The sequence below is a fragment of the Passer domesticus genome, chromosome 6, assembly GCF_036417665.1.
Source record: "Passer domesticus isolate bPasDom1 chromosome 6, bPasDom1.hap1, whole genome shotgun sequence".
NCBI lineage: Eukaryota > Metazoa > Chordata > Aves > Passeriformes > Passeridae > Passer > Passer domesticus.
In genome coordinates, this window is record NC_087479.1 from 16,698,277 (window position 1) to 16,714,645 (window position 16,369).

General features: G+C 36.3%; 1 protein-coding gene across 5 annotated transcripts in view; it reads left to right on the forward strand.

Moving 5' to 3' along the window:
- RPS6KA5 (ribosomal protein S6 kinase A5) overlaps positions 1-16,369 on the forward strand; it is a 67,492-nt gene that overhangs the window by 7,310 nt on the left and 43,813 nt on the right. For 4 of the 5 annotated variants that reach the window (XM_064423572.1, XM_064423577.1, XM_064423579.1 and 1 more), the window contains exons 2-3: positions 3,921-3,992; positions 13,736-13,954. In XM_064423572.1, coding sequence (XP_064279642.1) covers positions 3,921-3,992; positions 13,736-13,954 — 291 coding nt within the window. Of the gene's footprint in view, positions 1-2,336; positions 2,358-3,920; positions 3,993-13,735; positions 13,955-16,369 lie in introns of those variants that run through there. The other variant, XM_064423576.1, reaches the window with a different exon arrangement.

Sequence of the window (16,369 nt, forward strand, 5' to 3'; positions counted from 1 at the left end):
TTCTTTCATACTGTGATTTCAGTAGATCTGTTAGGTGAGTGGGATGGGCCATTCTCTGAAGTAATAGTTTAAGTTCACGTTGATACTAATACTAGACATTGCAACCTCATATTTGAAGTATTACAGAATGTCTTCTGTTTAGATTTCCTTCTTGTTTTCTCTGTTCTTAAAATTGCCTGAGGTTCACTGTTCTGCTCAACAAAACTGAAGAATTGGTCTTGTGTTGCAGAGACAAGTTTCAACTTCCAGGCAGAGCTCCATCTAGTTCAGTAGATGAAGCTCTAGCTTTGTTTGTCTGCTTCAAGATCTGTATGCAGTAGAGTCCAGAAGCAGAGGACAGAGCACATGTTAACTTGAAAACAAATGCTGTTGAAATGTTATTTCTCAAGATCATACAAGTGCAATTAAAAGCTTATAGAATCATTGCACAGTACCAGTTTGCACAGTTCTTAGTTCAGTCTTGGCCTTCTCAAAGTTCAGGTGTAGTGCAGGTGACACTCATGTCTCTTACATCACCTGGAGATCCTCCATCAAGGAGAACAGGGAGTCTGGATAGACAGACTGCCCTGTTCCAGGGGACTGAAAATGACAGCACTGGTGTTCCTGCGTGTAGAGGGAGGCTTGTCTTTGCAGTGGTAGTATTTCTGGCTATTTCCTTTCTTTCTGTCTTCAGAGGTGATGATGGTGGCTCGTATCTCTGTTTCCTCTTTATTTTTGTGGATGCTATGATGTCCTGGCCTTCCCGTTCACTATTTGTTTCTGATTTGATGTGTTATCTCTTGCTGTTGCCCTCAGCTGCATACTCTCTTTAACCATGTTGGTTCAATGCTGATTGGGGTAGACTACAGTAGAATATTAGTAAATGCAGGATTCTTCTAATTGTGCCAGTATGCAGTGAGCTAATCTCCAAGGGGGTTTGTTAGCTTTTTTTTTCCCATTATGTGCAACCATCCCCTTTTAGTGTCATGTGTAGCTTCATATTATTTATGGAGAAGCTCTCGTGTTGTTGACTTGGGCAGTGCTTCTCTTCATATCCAAACTTTATTCCATTTCTTGATGCATTTCTTCTTCAGCTGATGTGTCCAGACACTTGAAGGAAAAAGTGCATGGAGAAGTAAGTTTTCTGTTTCTGAAACTGCCTTCTGTTCACCAGTGTACATCCCATTGCAGTCTTTACAGATAGGCTGTGCATTTTGCACAGGCAGTTGCTGGGTTGGGTTCTGATACCATTTCCAGCTCAGTGATGTCGGTGAGGTGTGAGAAGCCTTCCACTGTTCTGTCAGTCATAGTAGTAGTAGTGGTCTCATTGCAGTCCTTTAAAATCCTCAGTTTTGAAATGGTTTTGTAACTGCAGAGAGCATCCCTGGTGAAAGGTCCTCAAGAAATGGTCGTTCAGGTTCCTGGGAGTGAGTGGTCAGTAGAATAATTGATCTTTTGAGATTTATGCTTCTGAAAGCAGGTTGAACAAATGTTGGAATGACAACTTTTATCCTGGAGACACTGCACTTCATCTCTGCTAGAGTGTCAAAGTGCTACACCTGCTTTCAGCAGATGAACACAAAGGACTGCTCTAGGGGTGTTACTAGAAAAGGGCAGAAACAGGCTCTTCAGCTTGCTTTTCTTGCAGTATGACTTCAGAGATGGACTGAGCACTGCAACTGAACGTCTTGGGGCAAAACCATTGCCATGTGGCAGCCTTGGGAGGAGCACTTTCTGGGAACTGTTCATCTTTTCTTACAGCTTTGAAGATTTGTTATTCCTATTTTTTTAATGAAGGATAACTGTACTTGTTGTTTTATAGGGAGTAATTGTGAGAAAGTTCGTCTCAAGTGTCCTGTCATAATTGTGTGTGTTATGCAGCATCCTTTAGCTGTCTTGTGGGATGGCTTTTTTCCTCTATACAATGTAAAAAAAATGAGGTGGGTTTTGTTTTGCAGTTATCATATGCTTATTTGTGGTGTAATTTTTCTCCTTTTATTATGAAAATAATATTACAGTAACCTTTAAGACTTTTTTTTTTTCTTTTGTTTTTAGAATAAGGCCATTAAGCATCCTGAGTAGAAGCAAAAATCAAATTAAGGGGAGAGTGCAAAATTACAGCTCACATTGAAACAAGTACATAATAATTCAAATTAGATAGCACTCAGCTTTTTATAGTGTAGCCTCATGAAAGTGGATGGAGAAGGTTTTACTAATGTTATTGAATGTGAGTTTATGGTGCAGTTTAGATTAATGGATTGAGTTTTAAGACTTGATCTCTTTTTAGGATCACAGCCAGCACTGCAAATCTTCAGCATGTTACTGGAGATGCAGCATTTCTCTGGGTTCCACTCTTCCTATTCAGTTCCAAGGATATGGTAGGATTAAGTGACTGTTTTACTTTCTAGAAGGGTGTTTATTGAAAAGCCTTCTGCTGACACTCTTAAAGGATGTGAGGTAGTAAAACCTTTCTGGAGTAGTCCATTTTGGAAGATCCAAATTGGTGGATTCTGAAGTGAAAACTTTCTTCCCACTCTAAGTTCAGCACTTACTTAGCTGGTATCCAGAGAAGTTCTGTGTCCTGAATTTCTCCAGTGATGTCCACTCCTTCATTAAAAAATGGATACTCTAGCCCTGGTCTCTTTAGAATAGTCTGTGACTTCTGATGTCCCTGGCAGGAAAGACAATGTTTTAAAGCTGTGTATATTGAGCACCATTTTCATTAATTGTTAAGAAGAGTAATATGTAATATTAAATTGCTTGGAGACAGTTTACTTCCTGTGACAGAACATACCCTAATTGTATAGACACTAACTCAGTCTAGGTTTGCCTTACTTGCTATAACTCCCTTATTGGCACATGAGTGTGGCTTCCTTACTGCTGTCTTAAGCAGTGACTGTGATGTAGCTCTAGGAGTATTTGTTCTGTTTGCAATCAGAAGCAGCACAGCAAGCTTCAGTTCAGCTCCTGTGGTGCATATTGACTCTCTTGTACTTGATGCTGCATCCTTAATGGTGCTTATGAAGCTGCTCAGTGAAGTGGATCAGGGAACTGAACTTTTATACTTTTATATGAGTTATCAGGCTTAGTTAGTTTTTTGTCTTGCTGCTTTTTAGCTGGGATCATTTCAGTGAGGGCTTTTGCTGAATGGTTTGTAGTCATGTTGATGCAAATGGATGCATAGTAGTATGACAGGAATCAAAGATGGAAAAAATGGCAACTGCTTGAGGCTTTCTTATAGGAGTTCAGGAAAGGGGGAAAAAAAGGCAATAAACCAACCCTGCACAATCCCTTTTTTTCAAACAGAGGTCTTTACATCCCTACTTAGAAAAATGTATGTTAGACAAAATAAGTACCCAAAGTGGTATAGATGTGTATAAACTTAGAACCTCCTGCTTCCAGACTGTGCAACAAATGACACAACTTTGTAGCAGCTTAGATTTTTCCATACTTGTGAGTTATGTAGAATTAAGGTAATTTCTACTTGGCACTAATGGAGAGTCTTTAACAGTCCTGTGTTAAATGCATGAACTGTTGGAGCTCTGTTTGTCATCCCACACACTATATAATCCAAAAAAAAGAGTATTCAGGGTGCTAGGGCTAAGAGATGGCCTGATTGCTGTCTGTATCTATGTGATTGGAGATTACAGACAAGATGGAACTGGACTCTTCTCAGAGGTGCCCAGTGACACACTGAAGATGGTGTATACAGACTAGATGGGCTTCAGTTAGTGTGATTTTATATCTTCAGGTACACTGATGGCAGCAAGAAAATTGCTTTTCCTTGCTTTTCAAGTTGAATACAGTGTGAAATAGGGATGTCTTCTTAGCACTGCTTATTTAATTCAACAGCTAGCTTGGTTTTACTGGGGCTGTAGTAAGATGTCAGAGTGGTGTTTTGGTGTACTACATATCTGATGTGATTTTTTTTTTCTTTTCAGCAAATCTGACAGGCCATGCAGAGAAAGTTGGCATTGAAAACTTTGAGCTCCTGAAAGTTCTTGGAACAGGGGGTAAGACGCACTAATTTTAAATATTGGAAGCATTAGTCTTACGTGTAATTTTGTTTTCTTGCTGAGGTTTTGGTAATTGGAACATTCTTTAGGAAGATAGCACTTTTGTATTGCATAGCATATTTTTTTCAATTTTTTTTTCATAGATATGCAAAATTGGAGGTCACATGTAGCACAGCACTTTTGAAGATGCATTTTTTTTGGAAAAAAGAAAACATATGGTTGAAAATTTGTGACAATTTAATATAGTTTGTGAAAAACCTAATCTGTGTTAAGACATCATCTTGATAGTTATGTTAAGTTTTCAGAGTGTGGTTTTTTTAATACATTATTTAATAAGATGCTCCATTTTTTTAACTAATCCACTTTAGGGTTGCTGTTGGCTCCATAACTCTGTCTTAGTCAGATCCCAGTATTTTTTAAGATGGATAATGTTCATTGCTGTATTGTGGGTTTCAGTACAATGTTGGGGATTTTTAGCTTGTAGGATTACTGATGATAATGAATAAAAAACCTTTGTTTCTTCTTTGCTAAAGGGACACATAGCCCCATTTTTAGGGTGTTTATGCTTTTTTTATTCTTTGGTCAGTCAGTTGCCTTGTTGAGTAGATTGGGATAATCATGAATGTGTACTATAATCAAGGTCTGCAGGAGTTTTATCCTAGTTAAATGATATTAAATTTTTGGGTGTTATCAGCCATTAATAGCTGGCAGTGAGGCTGTAATTCATATAGATTCTTTTAGAAATTAATTAAGCTGTTAAATCACCTGAGAGGATATTTTTCTGTTTCTGAAGTAAAGTTTTTAAAGTTTAAATTTAACCTGCTAAAAAATTGAAACCTTGCTGTTAAATTTAAATAGTTAGAGGTAGATACAAGGAAGCTTTAATATTTATAGATAAATGTTGCATATTCCTAGGTAGAAGCAATAATGATTTTCTGAAATAGTGTAAATCTGAGTGGGGTTGACAAAAATGAAATTATAAACAATTATGCATTTATGTGAGGGTGTTTTTCTCTCTTGCTGATGGAAACATTGGATGGATTTGTAAATTTTTTGAATTTTGTCTCTGTTACCTTTGCCATTGGTCTGAGATCACGCTAGTATTACAACTATTGCATTTGGGGTACAAAGTGAGTTGGTGGTTTCATAAGGGTAAGTCTTCAAGTTCAGACTAGTAGTAGCCTGACCTTCTCTTGTCTTTAGGCAGTACCTCTGAAATAGCCTCTTACTGTTTAACTGTTGTCAGTCATTTATTGCTACTTCCCATTGCTGCCTTCTTTTCTTCATGAACAGATTGGCCAAATTTTTCTTGGCCTGGAATACTCTTAACAATAGCAGGTCTTGCAGTGTGAAGCTGTTCTATTCACTCAAGTTAACAGGATAATTTTTGAGAGACCCCTTTCAGAAAAGGCTACTTCAGTGGGTTGACAGTGGGGTTGATCCTGTGTGTGTGAAGTAAAAAAAGTTGAGTAAGCATGCCTGTCTGACTTCATCCTGTTCTAGTACTGTCTTGCTCCAGAAATGTCTTTTGTCTAAGATAATCTACTCTTTGTCTAATATAAAAGATTCCTCAAGCTTTAGGATTCCAAGGATTCCTTGGGTATCCTGGAATGGCATTTGTAGGAGGAGTAGTTGGCATTTGTTGTGGTGGTTGGTTTTTTTTTTCCCCCCACTTTTTTGATATGCAGTTTTGCTCATAGCCTGAGGTTTTTGCTTCAGAAATCTAGACCACCAGGGCAGTCAAGAAGCTTTGTTCAGTCTCAAGCTTATGATAGCTAAGACTCATGCACTAGATGTGTCAGAGGTTGCTGCTTGCTAATTACTGGATGGCATGAAATGCCAATGACCTGATCAGAATGGAGTTGTTCTCTTTGCTTTGATAAGTGACCCTCTGTCAGCTGGCAACGTTTGCTGCCACACAGAGTTGCTGAAAACAGCATTCTGAGGAGGCTGGACCTGAAAGAGGTTCTTTAATTGCTTGGCCCAAGACAGTCAGTTATACCTGCATCACCCCTGGTGGTGATTCATTCTTAAAAGCCTCCAGAAGCAGAGATTCTGCAACCTTCCTAAGATGTTCTTGCTGATGAAGTTTAATTTCCTAACTTGAGAAACATTCTGGTCATTGCTATAAGCAAATAGAGAAAAGCCACCTTTACTCTGGCAGTGAAAGCTTTATCCTGGTGTGAGATTTTATGTACTATTGATGGTACTGTCATGTAACTAATGCTCAGTAAAAATGTGATGCTGTTTTAAAATGCTTCACTGTGGAGTTACACAGCATGCAGTGTTATCAAACCAATACTTAATCGATGTAATGCAAGGAGAGTGTGTTGAAACCTCACAATTACATTAAGTGATGACTGTAGATGCTGTTAAAACTAATTACAATATTTTAAATACAATATTCTGCAATGAAGCAACTGGAATAATCACAGAAGATACTTAAAACATTTTAAATTAAATGATACCTTCCTTAAGGATATGTGTGATGGTTTCTTACAGATTCAATGATGATTCTTTTCAGGTAACAGCAGTGACGGTTTATTTAAATCTTCATTTTTAAGCTTTGTGTTTTAAAAATACAAACATTTAAGATTATTTGCAATAGTGTCTGTGTGTGCTGATTTTTCTCCTGTGGAAGCCATTTTTTGTCATTACTTTTTTCATGCTATGGCTTAGCATAATTTCGTATTTACTATTTTCTTCATTTGAATTGCTTTCTTACATTCTTTTGTCTCCTTTCTTCTAATATATACACTCAATTGGAAGCATGCTTGTTATATTTTGCTTTTTTGGTATAAAATTGTATCATACTATATGCTTTCTTCTTTTGACCTGAGTCTCAGTGGGAAGACAAGAAAGCAAAAGTCTGAGTTGGATCCTTTTATGTTGCATTAAAGGGTAGTAATAGAATAAACTTATTCATTGAAGAAATCAATAGCACTTTACATCAGCAAAATGAAAGACATGACACTCTTAATGAAGCTATCAATGTACTTTTTGCTTTGGGAGCAAACTATTACTGGATTGACTTCTGACTGGCCCGTGTTCTGGTCAGTGTCCTGAGTAGTATATTGAAAATTGGGTAAACCCTTTTCTTTCTGTTGCTGTTGTAGCCTTGCTAATATGGAATATTCAGATTTCTTGTCCATGTTCGTGTATCCAGCTTGTCCCTCCTACTTAGTTAAAGCTTTTCTCCCTGTGATAAAGAAAACTAGAGTCTGCTCTGTAGAGGAAGGTTACTTTTCAGCAAAGTAATCTAATTGCTTCCCAAAGCCAGGAAAGGAACAACAGGAGAAGGTGGCTGTGTTGATTTATGCACGCCCACTTGGCTTATTTGCTTCATTCTTTGAAAATGTTTTTTTAACCACTTGGCTTATTTGCTTCATTCTTTGAAAATGTGTTTTTAAAATAAGAAAAACACTGTAGAGTGCATTCTGGTTCATACATTTTCCTACCAATGGATTATTCCTTTTTTTATGCTGAACGTTAACAAATGGCACTTTTGTTCACTCTTTCAACTGTGGTTAAAAAGAGACAATACAATTGGTTCTTGAGCATGTGCACTTACAATCCATTCTACCTTTGGAACTACAATCCACTAATGAAGACTAACAATAATGAGAAACAAGAATCTAACTACCATATATGAGAGAATGTTTTATATGTGCTCTTCTGAATTTAAGTGCTTATGTGGGAAGGATATTCACCTTATATGTGGAAGACCCTTAGTAGCTGAAGGATTTATTTGTATGAAGGGAACAAAATTAGTGGGGTGAATGTCAGATTTAAATAACCATCTCAAAAATCTTGTTATACAAGAAGATATAGTGAAGCTTCATCTAAGAGGTCAGAAAGTATTTTGATAAAGTTAAGAGCCTGAAATGAAGTTAGTTCTTTCAAAGCATATTGAAGAAAATATATTCTCTCATAAAAGGAGGAAAAAGAAAGAAATTGGGATACTGTGCACAGGAGAGTGAAACAGAATTAGTGAATGTCTAAAAATAATTCCAAACTCCAATTAAATATTTTACTTCAGTTTCTGCTGAGGACAGCTAGAATGTATACTGAATGGTAGGTGGGATGGCTAATTGGAGGCAGGATTTGGAAATGGAAAATTGGTTTTCTGCATGAAGAACAGACTGAAAAGAGGGGGCTGTGTTCAGTCTAAGACCCTGGACAAATTTTTCCTTTTCATACACCAGAGAATTCTGAAAAAATCTGTACATTAAATTTGAGATCAGTAGCAAAGATTCTTACTGGAACTAATGCCAGAGAAAATAGCAAAAACAGCCTTAGATTTAAGAAGGAAAGGAGAAGGTAAGATGATGATCGCAGGGAGCTCTTGGTTGTTCTGACTTCATCAAACTTCGGTGGTGTGCAGTACCTTTAAAAATTTTTGAAGAAAATTGATTACCTTAATTTTTTAAATAATCAAAAACTTAATGGTATCAATATCCAGTGGTAGATTGTCTTGCATTTGAGAGCTCCCTTCTAAAAACTGACATCCTTTAAAAATTAACAACAACAAAAAAAAATAGGCATGTATTGTCTACCTTAACAATTTACTGTAATAAAGTTGCCTTAAAAAAAAAACAAACCAAAACAAAAGCAAAATGCTGACATAAAGTACATTTTAAGATGCAACTTACCCTTTCCTGTCACTTTTTCCCTTTCATATTAATCATCACTCACTTGTTTAATGGGAGAGAGAATTTATTCTAGGAGTAAATAATAATGCTGAAAAAATTCCATTAATGATTCTTGCCTACCTGATATCTAAGGAAAGATGGCAGTGTATGCCTTGTTTTTGACAGATTGGTCAATAAATTGGAAATATTTAGAATTCTGTTATTTGAGGTTTGTTAGGTTTCTGTTTGCTTTACCCCCCATTTTAATCTGCTACATCTATATGCGTTTGTAACTTTGTTATATCCCCATTTTTAATTCATATGGACTGATACTAGCACAGTAAGAGTTCTGCCTCCAAATTCCTTAGGCAGATTAAATCTAAATCCAAATTGCAGAGCAAAGATGTCATTAGGCATATATTGTGCAAAAATACAATGAAATTTATTCAAATCCTTAAGTATTTTGTACCTCTGAGCCTTTTCCTTTGTAGTTTCATAATTATTCTTACACTGACAGTAAAAAAAGTGCTTTAATAAAGAGGTGTTGTTTATATCAGCACTTAAAAAGATTAATTAAAAAATTATGGAGTAAGTGTAAAGTTTTGATGAGTTTAGGAGTCCACAGGAACCATCCAGTGTGCTATAAACAATAAGAATTGTGCTCCTTTTTCTCTGTAAGGATCAGCTGGTGTGATGCAATGCCTTAATGTGCTTGCATTCGTACAGAAAGAAGAAAGAAGCAAAGAACACTTCATAGTTTTAACTCATTGTCTTTCAGCAAATGGGTATTTTAGACTATTCTAATGACCTGCTGAATTGTTACTTAGAATATGTATTACTATGAATATAAATATTTATATATATAATTATGTTTAACTATACTTGTATGTATGCTTATATACACTTATGATATTACTATTATATATAATATATGCTTATATTACTATGAATTTGTATTCGTGGAAAGGGCTGTAGTAAAAGGGAAGTTTTAGCACCCAATTATACTTTTCTATCTCACTAATTGAGTGCAAATTTGGTGTAAATTGCTGGTGTGAATTCTCTTAGTCATCATAACAGCTGATAACCATTCTTTACATTTTTATTTTATTTCTCTTAAGCTGTCAGATCAGTCTGACAAAGTTTGTGTCTATGTATGTAGTTTTTCTATTTCTTCATGTATTTTCAGTGAATTTGGGGCGTGAGTATTTGGTGATTGTGTTTCATTATGGGGCATATATTGCTGGCTGAATATTTCTGCCTGGGCAGTAGATGAGATGTGCATGAGATTTTATGAGAATGAACATTAAAATGTTGCTCTTTGAGAAATTAAAAAAGTTTTCAGGTGAGAGTGTTACAATTAGTTTATGTGCTCTCTCCTTGCTGCCACTCAAATAAATAGCTTTTGCAGTGTTGTCTTTTAAGTAGATTTCTTGTGGTTCTATCAGAGATTCTGATGTTGGATATATTATGAGTCATTTGATTAAAATAGTGCTACTTAAGATTTATTCTCATAAAAATGCTGAGAATCGTCATCATTCTGTCAGTCCTTTTCAGATTCCAGAAGAAACAATTTGTACCGTAGCAAAGTTTTGTGTTGCAAAGTCTTTTATGGCAACAAGAGTATAGTTTCTAGAGATTCTTGCAGCTGTTACGTGAACTAGATAATTTTCTCTGATACTGCATGAAAAGCTGTAGTAGGTACTGCATTCTCTCACCTAAGATGCATTATTATGTTTTTATAAAATGTGATTAAGGATACAGTAGCTGACTGTTACAGTCATGAGGCTTTTGTTTATTTTAATTGAACTGAATGTTCTCCAACATTTCTGATAAAATTCCTGTTCCCTGGTGATGAGTAGCTGATGACCATTCAGTCTGGCTTATGTGTGCTCGAGATTTCAAAACTGCAGAGTTGGAGAATGCAGCACAACATCAAAATCTTGAAAGAGACTGTCCTGCATATCTCACAAAATAGAAAGATGTCACCTATTCTGACTCTGTTTGCCATTCTTGAGAGATATGTTATGAAGACATTTTATGAAAGCTCTTTTTGTAGATAATGAGTTCTGTAAAGAAGGGAAGCATGATTCCTTAGGGTACAATGAGTCAGGTAAAGAACTTCTTAGGAAGAATTGTTCAGTATATGAGCAGCGTCAGTTCTGTATACTCACTGAAGTAGAACTCAGATCTAGGAAAAAAGCTCACGTGTCATTTGGTAGTTAAAAACTCTAAATTACCCATCTGGAAAAAGTCCAGAAAAAAATCTGCAGTTACACATGATGCTTATTGGGAGCTCTGTATGCTTTCTTAAAGGCCAACTAAATTTGAGTGTCTCACATCAGGACTGCATACACCTGTCCAGTGTATTTTCAGTTCTGAGATATTTCTCTTTGAGAAGGTAGTGTGAGGGTGATTACAAGGGTTGGATGAAACAATGAGTTGGTTAGTTTTTCTGTCTCATGATGGCTTAAGGAGAGGCTTGCAATGATGGTTTCCTTAGTGAGCTTGTAGCAGCCTACACTTTGGGGTCTGCCTGAGCCAGAGATTCTCTTTAGAGTTTGGCAACACTTGCTGTGCTTTCCTCTCCCTCAGGCTTTTATGTAATCTTTTTAATTCATCTGCATTTTTGACAGCTGCAGTGTCATGTAACAGTAGTTCCACAGCTTAACTGCATATTTGCTTGTGTGCTTTGCATAGTTTTTAATGTTGACACCTAATGATTTAATTGATTTAGTTATTTTGTTTCTGAAAAAAAATGAAAATTTGTTCTTTACTGACCTTCTTAGAGTTTTTGATTTTTTTCTTTAATTCTCTGTAAGAATCTTCTTAAGTATTCTACTTTCTCAGGCAAAATAAAACATGGCAGTGTGTTTAGTATCATTAATGTTTAGAGGAGTTCTTTTATACTTTCGTTCTTTTATGCTTTCTTTTTTGTGATGGGAGCAGGGTGGTTGGGGACAGAAGAGAGAAGGTACCAAAACAGTGTGCTTCATCCAAGACAGGAGCACAGAAAGATTTCTACCACAGCATAAGGGTTTTCTGGGTTTGTGTTGAAGGTGTGGGTACACTTGTGTAATTTCTTTGTTACTTTCCTTGAAGTTTCTATAATTCTGTTTGGGGTAGTCTTTTGTAACTTCAGGTGTTTTTGTCTCCTCAGTTCTAACACTATGTGCTATTATGATACTTCACATGGATTACGTGTTTACTGCTTGAAATTTTCTCTGCCATTTTACTTTTTTTTTCTACTTAGCATTTTGATACTGTGGTAGGGCTTTTAGCAGTTAGCTTCAATTTCTGTTGCATTGGATAATTTACTAAAACAAGCAAATTTTTTTCCTCAATTATTCGTATATGACTGAATCAGGCAGGAGAATTCTTGTGGTGACTTACTGTCTCTGAAAAATCTGAATGTTTGTTTTTAACCTTTTTAACCTTTTTTTGTCTTCTAATAGCTCTCAATTTTTGAGAGGATTCCCTCCCTTTGCACTCATAACCTTTTAGTGTTTTAAAGCCCCCCTTGTCCTTGATATCCCTTGCCAGATTTCATTCCAAGTGGACCTTTGCTTTCCTTGACACATAGCTGCCATACTCTGACAATATTCCTGTATTCTTCTTAAGTGGCCTGACCCTTTTTCCACATTCTGTAAACTTCTTTATTCTGTCTGATTTTTGCCAGAAGTGCCTTGCCCATCCTTTCAGGTCTCCAGCCCCCCTTTGCTTAATGTCTTATTCACAGGGATGTCTTGATCTTAAGCATAGAGGGAATTGCTACTTGAATATTCACCATCTCTCCTGGACCCATCCTACCTTCTAGAGACCTAACCTATGAGATTCCTCCAAGTAGGCCCTCGAAGTTTGGTGCCAGAGTTATTTTTCCTGAAGTCCAGGGCTATAATCCTACTTACTGCCATGCTTCTTCCATGCAGAGTCCTGAACTCCCCCATCTCATGGGCACTGCAGTCAAGGTTGCCTCCAGCCATTGCATTCCCAACCAGTCCTTTTTTGTTTCTTAATACAAGGTCCAGCAACACATCTCTCCTTGTGGGCTTCCCCACCACCTATGTCAAACTTATCAGTGCTCTGCAGGAACCTCCTGGGCTCCCATGTGCCAAGCTATGATGCCTTTCCAGCAGCTGTAGGGGTGGTTGTGAGAACTGTGGGCCTGTGATGGTGACAGTTTCTTCCTACTGTCTGTGGAAGGCCTCATCTGCTTCCTACTAATCAGCTGGCCTGTAGTAAACACCCATAACAGTAACACCCATTTTAGCCTATCCCTGAATTCTTATCCATAAGCTCTGGCTCCTCCTTCATCCACTCCTAGGCAAAGCTTGATACATCTTGGTTGCTGTCTTACATAAAGAGAATTCCACCACCTTGCCTTTCTGGCCTCTTTCCTAAAAAGTATGTAGCCATCCATGACAGTATTCCAGTTACACAAGATACTCCACCATATCTCTGTAATTGCCATGAGATCATGGCCCAGCAACTGCACACTAATTCTGACCTTTACTGTTTCTACAGGTTTGCCTGGTAAAGGTAAAAAAATTATCTATGTAGAATTCCCAGGAGTCCTTTTAAGTCCAGTATGAGAGCCTCAGAAAGCTCCTATGTATGAAATACTGATGGGAAGAATTAATTGGCTTTTCTACACGTTTTTGTAACTTCAGTGTTATAAAACCAGTAATGAAAGTATATGAGTTGTGCAAATATGAGCAGACTATTTTAAGAACAAAAAATAGCATCTCTTACTTGGAGCTCTTGCTTAATTCTAGGTATGGATGTTTTAGGTAATTACAAAGCTGATGAAATCATCAGCTTTTAAAATTGTTTTTAAATACTGAAGAAGTTCAATTGCTTTTCCCGCTCTTGCAGTGTTCACTTAGGAAGTTCATTTGTTTGAAATTTTGCTCAGAAGAGGTCAATCTGAAAGAGAAGTGTTTTAGTAGATTTTTAGCCTGAGTGATTACTGTCTGCCAAAACAATGAGTAACTGAAAGCAATAATGGCATCAGCCAGAACTGTAGTACAAGTAGGTAACTTGTGGTTTTTGTCTCTTTTTTTTTCTTTCTTTTCTTTGTTTTTGGGATTTTTTTTCTCCCCAATTTTTAAGCCTACGGAAAAGTATTCCTAGTGAGGAAAGTAAGCGGCCATGATGCTGGAAAACTGTATGCCATGAAAGTATTGAAGAAAGCAACAATAGTTCAAAAAGCCAAAACAACTGAGCACACAAGGACAGAACGACAAGTCCTGGAGCACATCAGGCAATCACCGTTTTTGGTCACGTTACATTATGCCTTCCAGACAGATACAAAGCTTCATCTCATTTTAGGTGAGTACTCTTCAGGATTCAAGTTCTATGAAAAAAAAAAAAAGAGCCCTTTTATCTCAATGTTTTTTAAGGGCTTTTTAATGTGGTCTGAAGTATAGTGTGTTTGGAGATTGCATGAGAAAGCATAGGAAGTAAAATACTGTTCATCTTCAACAGTGTCTCTGTTTGTGGTTTTCCTGTTTGAGCTTGAGTGTGCTACTTTGACTTGGATAGTGGTTATCTGTGACTTATGTGCAGCAAAAAGGGTATATTATATTCATCAATGACCTGGAAGCATTTGCTTTGTTAATCGTTTTGTTGTAATTTGATCTTTGAGTATTGAGATACCTGCATGTTTAAATTTTTGGGTGCTACGAGACAGTCCAAAATCACACATTTCTGTGCTGAAAGTGGAGCTTGTTCATAAGGTTTGGTACTATGCTAATTTTAGAAATATTTCTACCTTTCAGATTAGCAGCAAATTTTAGTGTTTGGTGTATGAGGTGTATTTGTAAGAAAATTGCCAGCAATTCTTAAAACCTTCTTACCTAGAGTATTTTCAAAGAATTGTAAAATGAATGATTAATTTAAGGCTTGGTTTCATAATATGCTTCTCTAGTGAAATGTTTGAGGAAATAAACTGTCTTTTAATTGAAGAGCAGGTTTTGCATTCCTTTTTATCTGTAACTTCAATTTTTTTTACTTTTATTAACAGTCTGATTTACATCAAATTAGAAAAATTTTATTAATGTCAAATGAATCTACACCTCTAGCTGTCAATTCTTAGAAAGGTCTTCTATGCACATACCTTCGTTTCATATGTTACAGTGAAATAATAAATACGGAGAACTGAAATAGAGTGTTCACTAAACTCCTTTCGAAAATGAGAGTTGAAAATTGTAATATAGTTTCTTGTAAATTCCTCTGACTAGGACATTAAAGAAATACATAAAAGATTGTCACAAATAAATAGTTAGAAATATATTGATACCTTTGTGATTCCTTGATGGTATCTGTTAATAATTAAGGTTTTGAAATTTATACATTATTTATAGTTATTGACTAACAATTTGGGAAAAAAATGAAATATTAAATGAGAGAAAATGTGAACATTTATTATAAATATTATGGAACCATTCTTTAAGTCCAGGTATTTTTTTTGCTAAAATGCACCTTAGATCCCATAGATCCTATTAAAAAATATATTAAAAAAAAGGAAAAAAAAAGAAAGAAGCAGGGAAAACCCAAACAAAAAAACCCTCAAACCTGAGATAGATGTAGTTGCCTAAAATAAATACATAGTAGGGGGGAAGTTTAGGTGTTAGGTGATAAACATAGTTAGAAGACTATAAAAGCCTCTTGTATGAAAGAAAATTTAAAGCTTGATATTATATTCTCATAAGAGTCAAAAAGAAGGAGCAAGCCCAGTAGTTCTGAAGAATGCTGAGTAGCAGCAGGTAGTGCAGACAGGGCATGTGTCCACCATAATGCAGCACTGAGGTGATGTTTGAAGCAAGAAGTTCATAGTTAAGATAAAATTACGGCCTTTTGTTTTGTTTTTGTTTTTTTTTTTTTCTTTTTCATCCATCATCACCATATCTGTTTGGGCCAGAAAGGTCATTTTTTCCTTAATTTTCAGCAGAAAGTAGGAATAATTAGTTTAAAAATTTCTTTTAATAACTTTCTGTAACAGTGAAAATTTCTCCTCCTTAACGTGATGTAAGGCTACTTTATAAATCAACTGGGCTTCACACTCTCCCTGAGGGGAAAAGATCCAAACTGTTTGTTACAAGTTTTTCATGTCTAATTATATAAGTCTGTGTAAATCACTTTAGTTTTGGAATTTAAGTGTTTCAGAGGCTTCTGGATTTTGGGGGAAAGCAGCAATTGTCTTCTTTTTGTACTTGGCTGAATTTGGTGTGTGAGCTACCGGCCATTTTAGATTTTAGAGGTTTTGGAATTGGAGCCTCAGTGCAATATTTAGTACAGTTCTTCATGCTGTCAGATTGCATACCTGTATGAATTTAGACTGAATCAAGTACAGACACGCAGCTGCATTTCTGCCAGATTTCCAGAAAATGGAGTTGGGAGTTGATTCCAATTTTTGTGTTGGCTTTGAACTATATGGAACAAACCAGGTGGTGTATCCATGTGAGTCCCATCAGTTCTATACAGAACTTGTCACACAAGGTTAAACGTCTAATACTTTAAAAAATAGCTAAATAATCTGAACTGTCAGGTGGAGTTTATACTGAAGTAACCAGGTTTTTTTTCCATTGTGCCAGTGATGCATTTGATCTTGCACCAAGAATTTGAGGGTTGTTTGTTTCATTGGGCTGTGGTTAGCATTACAACCTGGATAGAATTAAGCTTGTTGTGCTGCTGCTTGTGACAGCTTTGGTTTGGATCTGTCACAGTCCTTAGAACAATTCAATG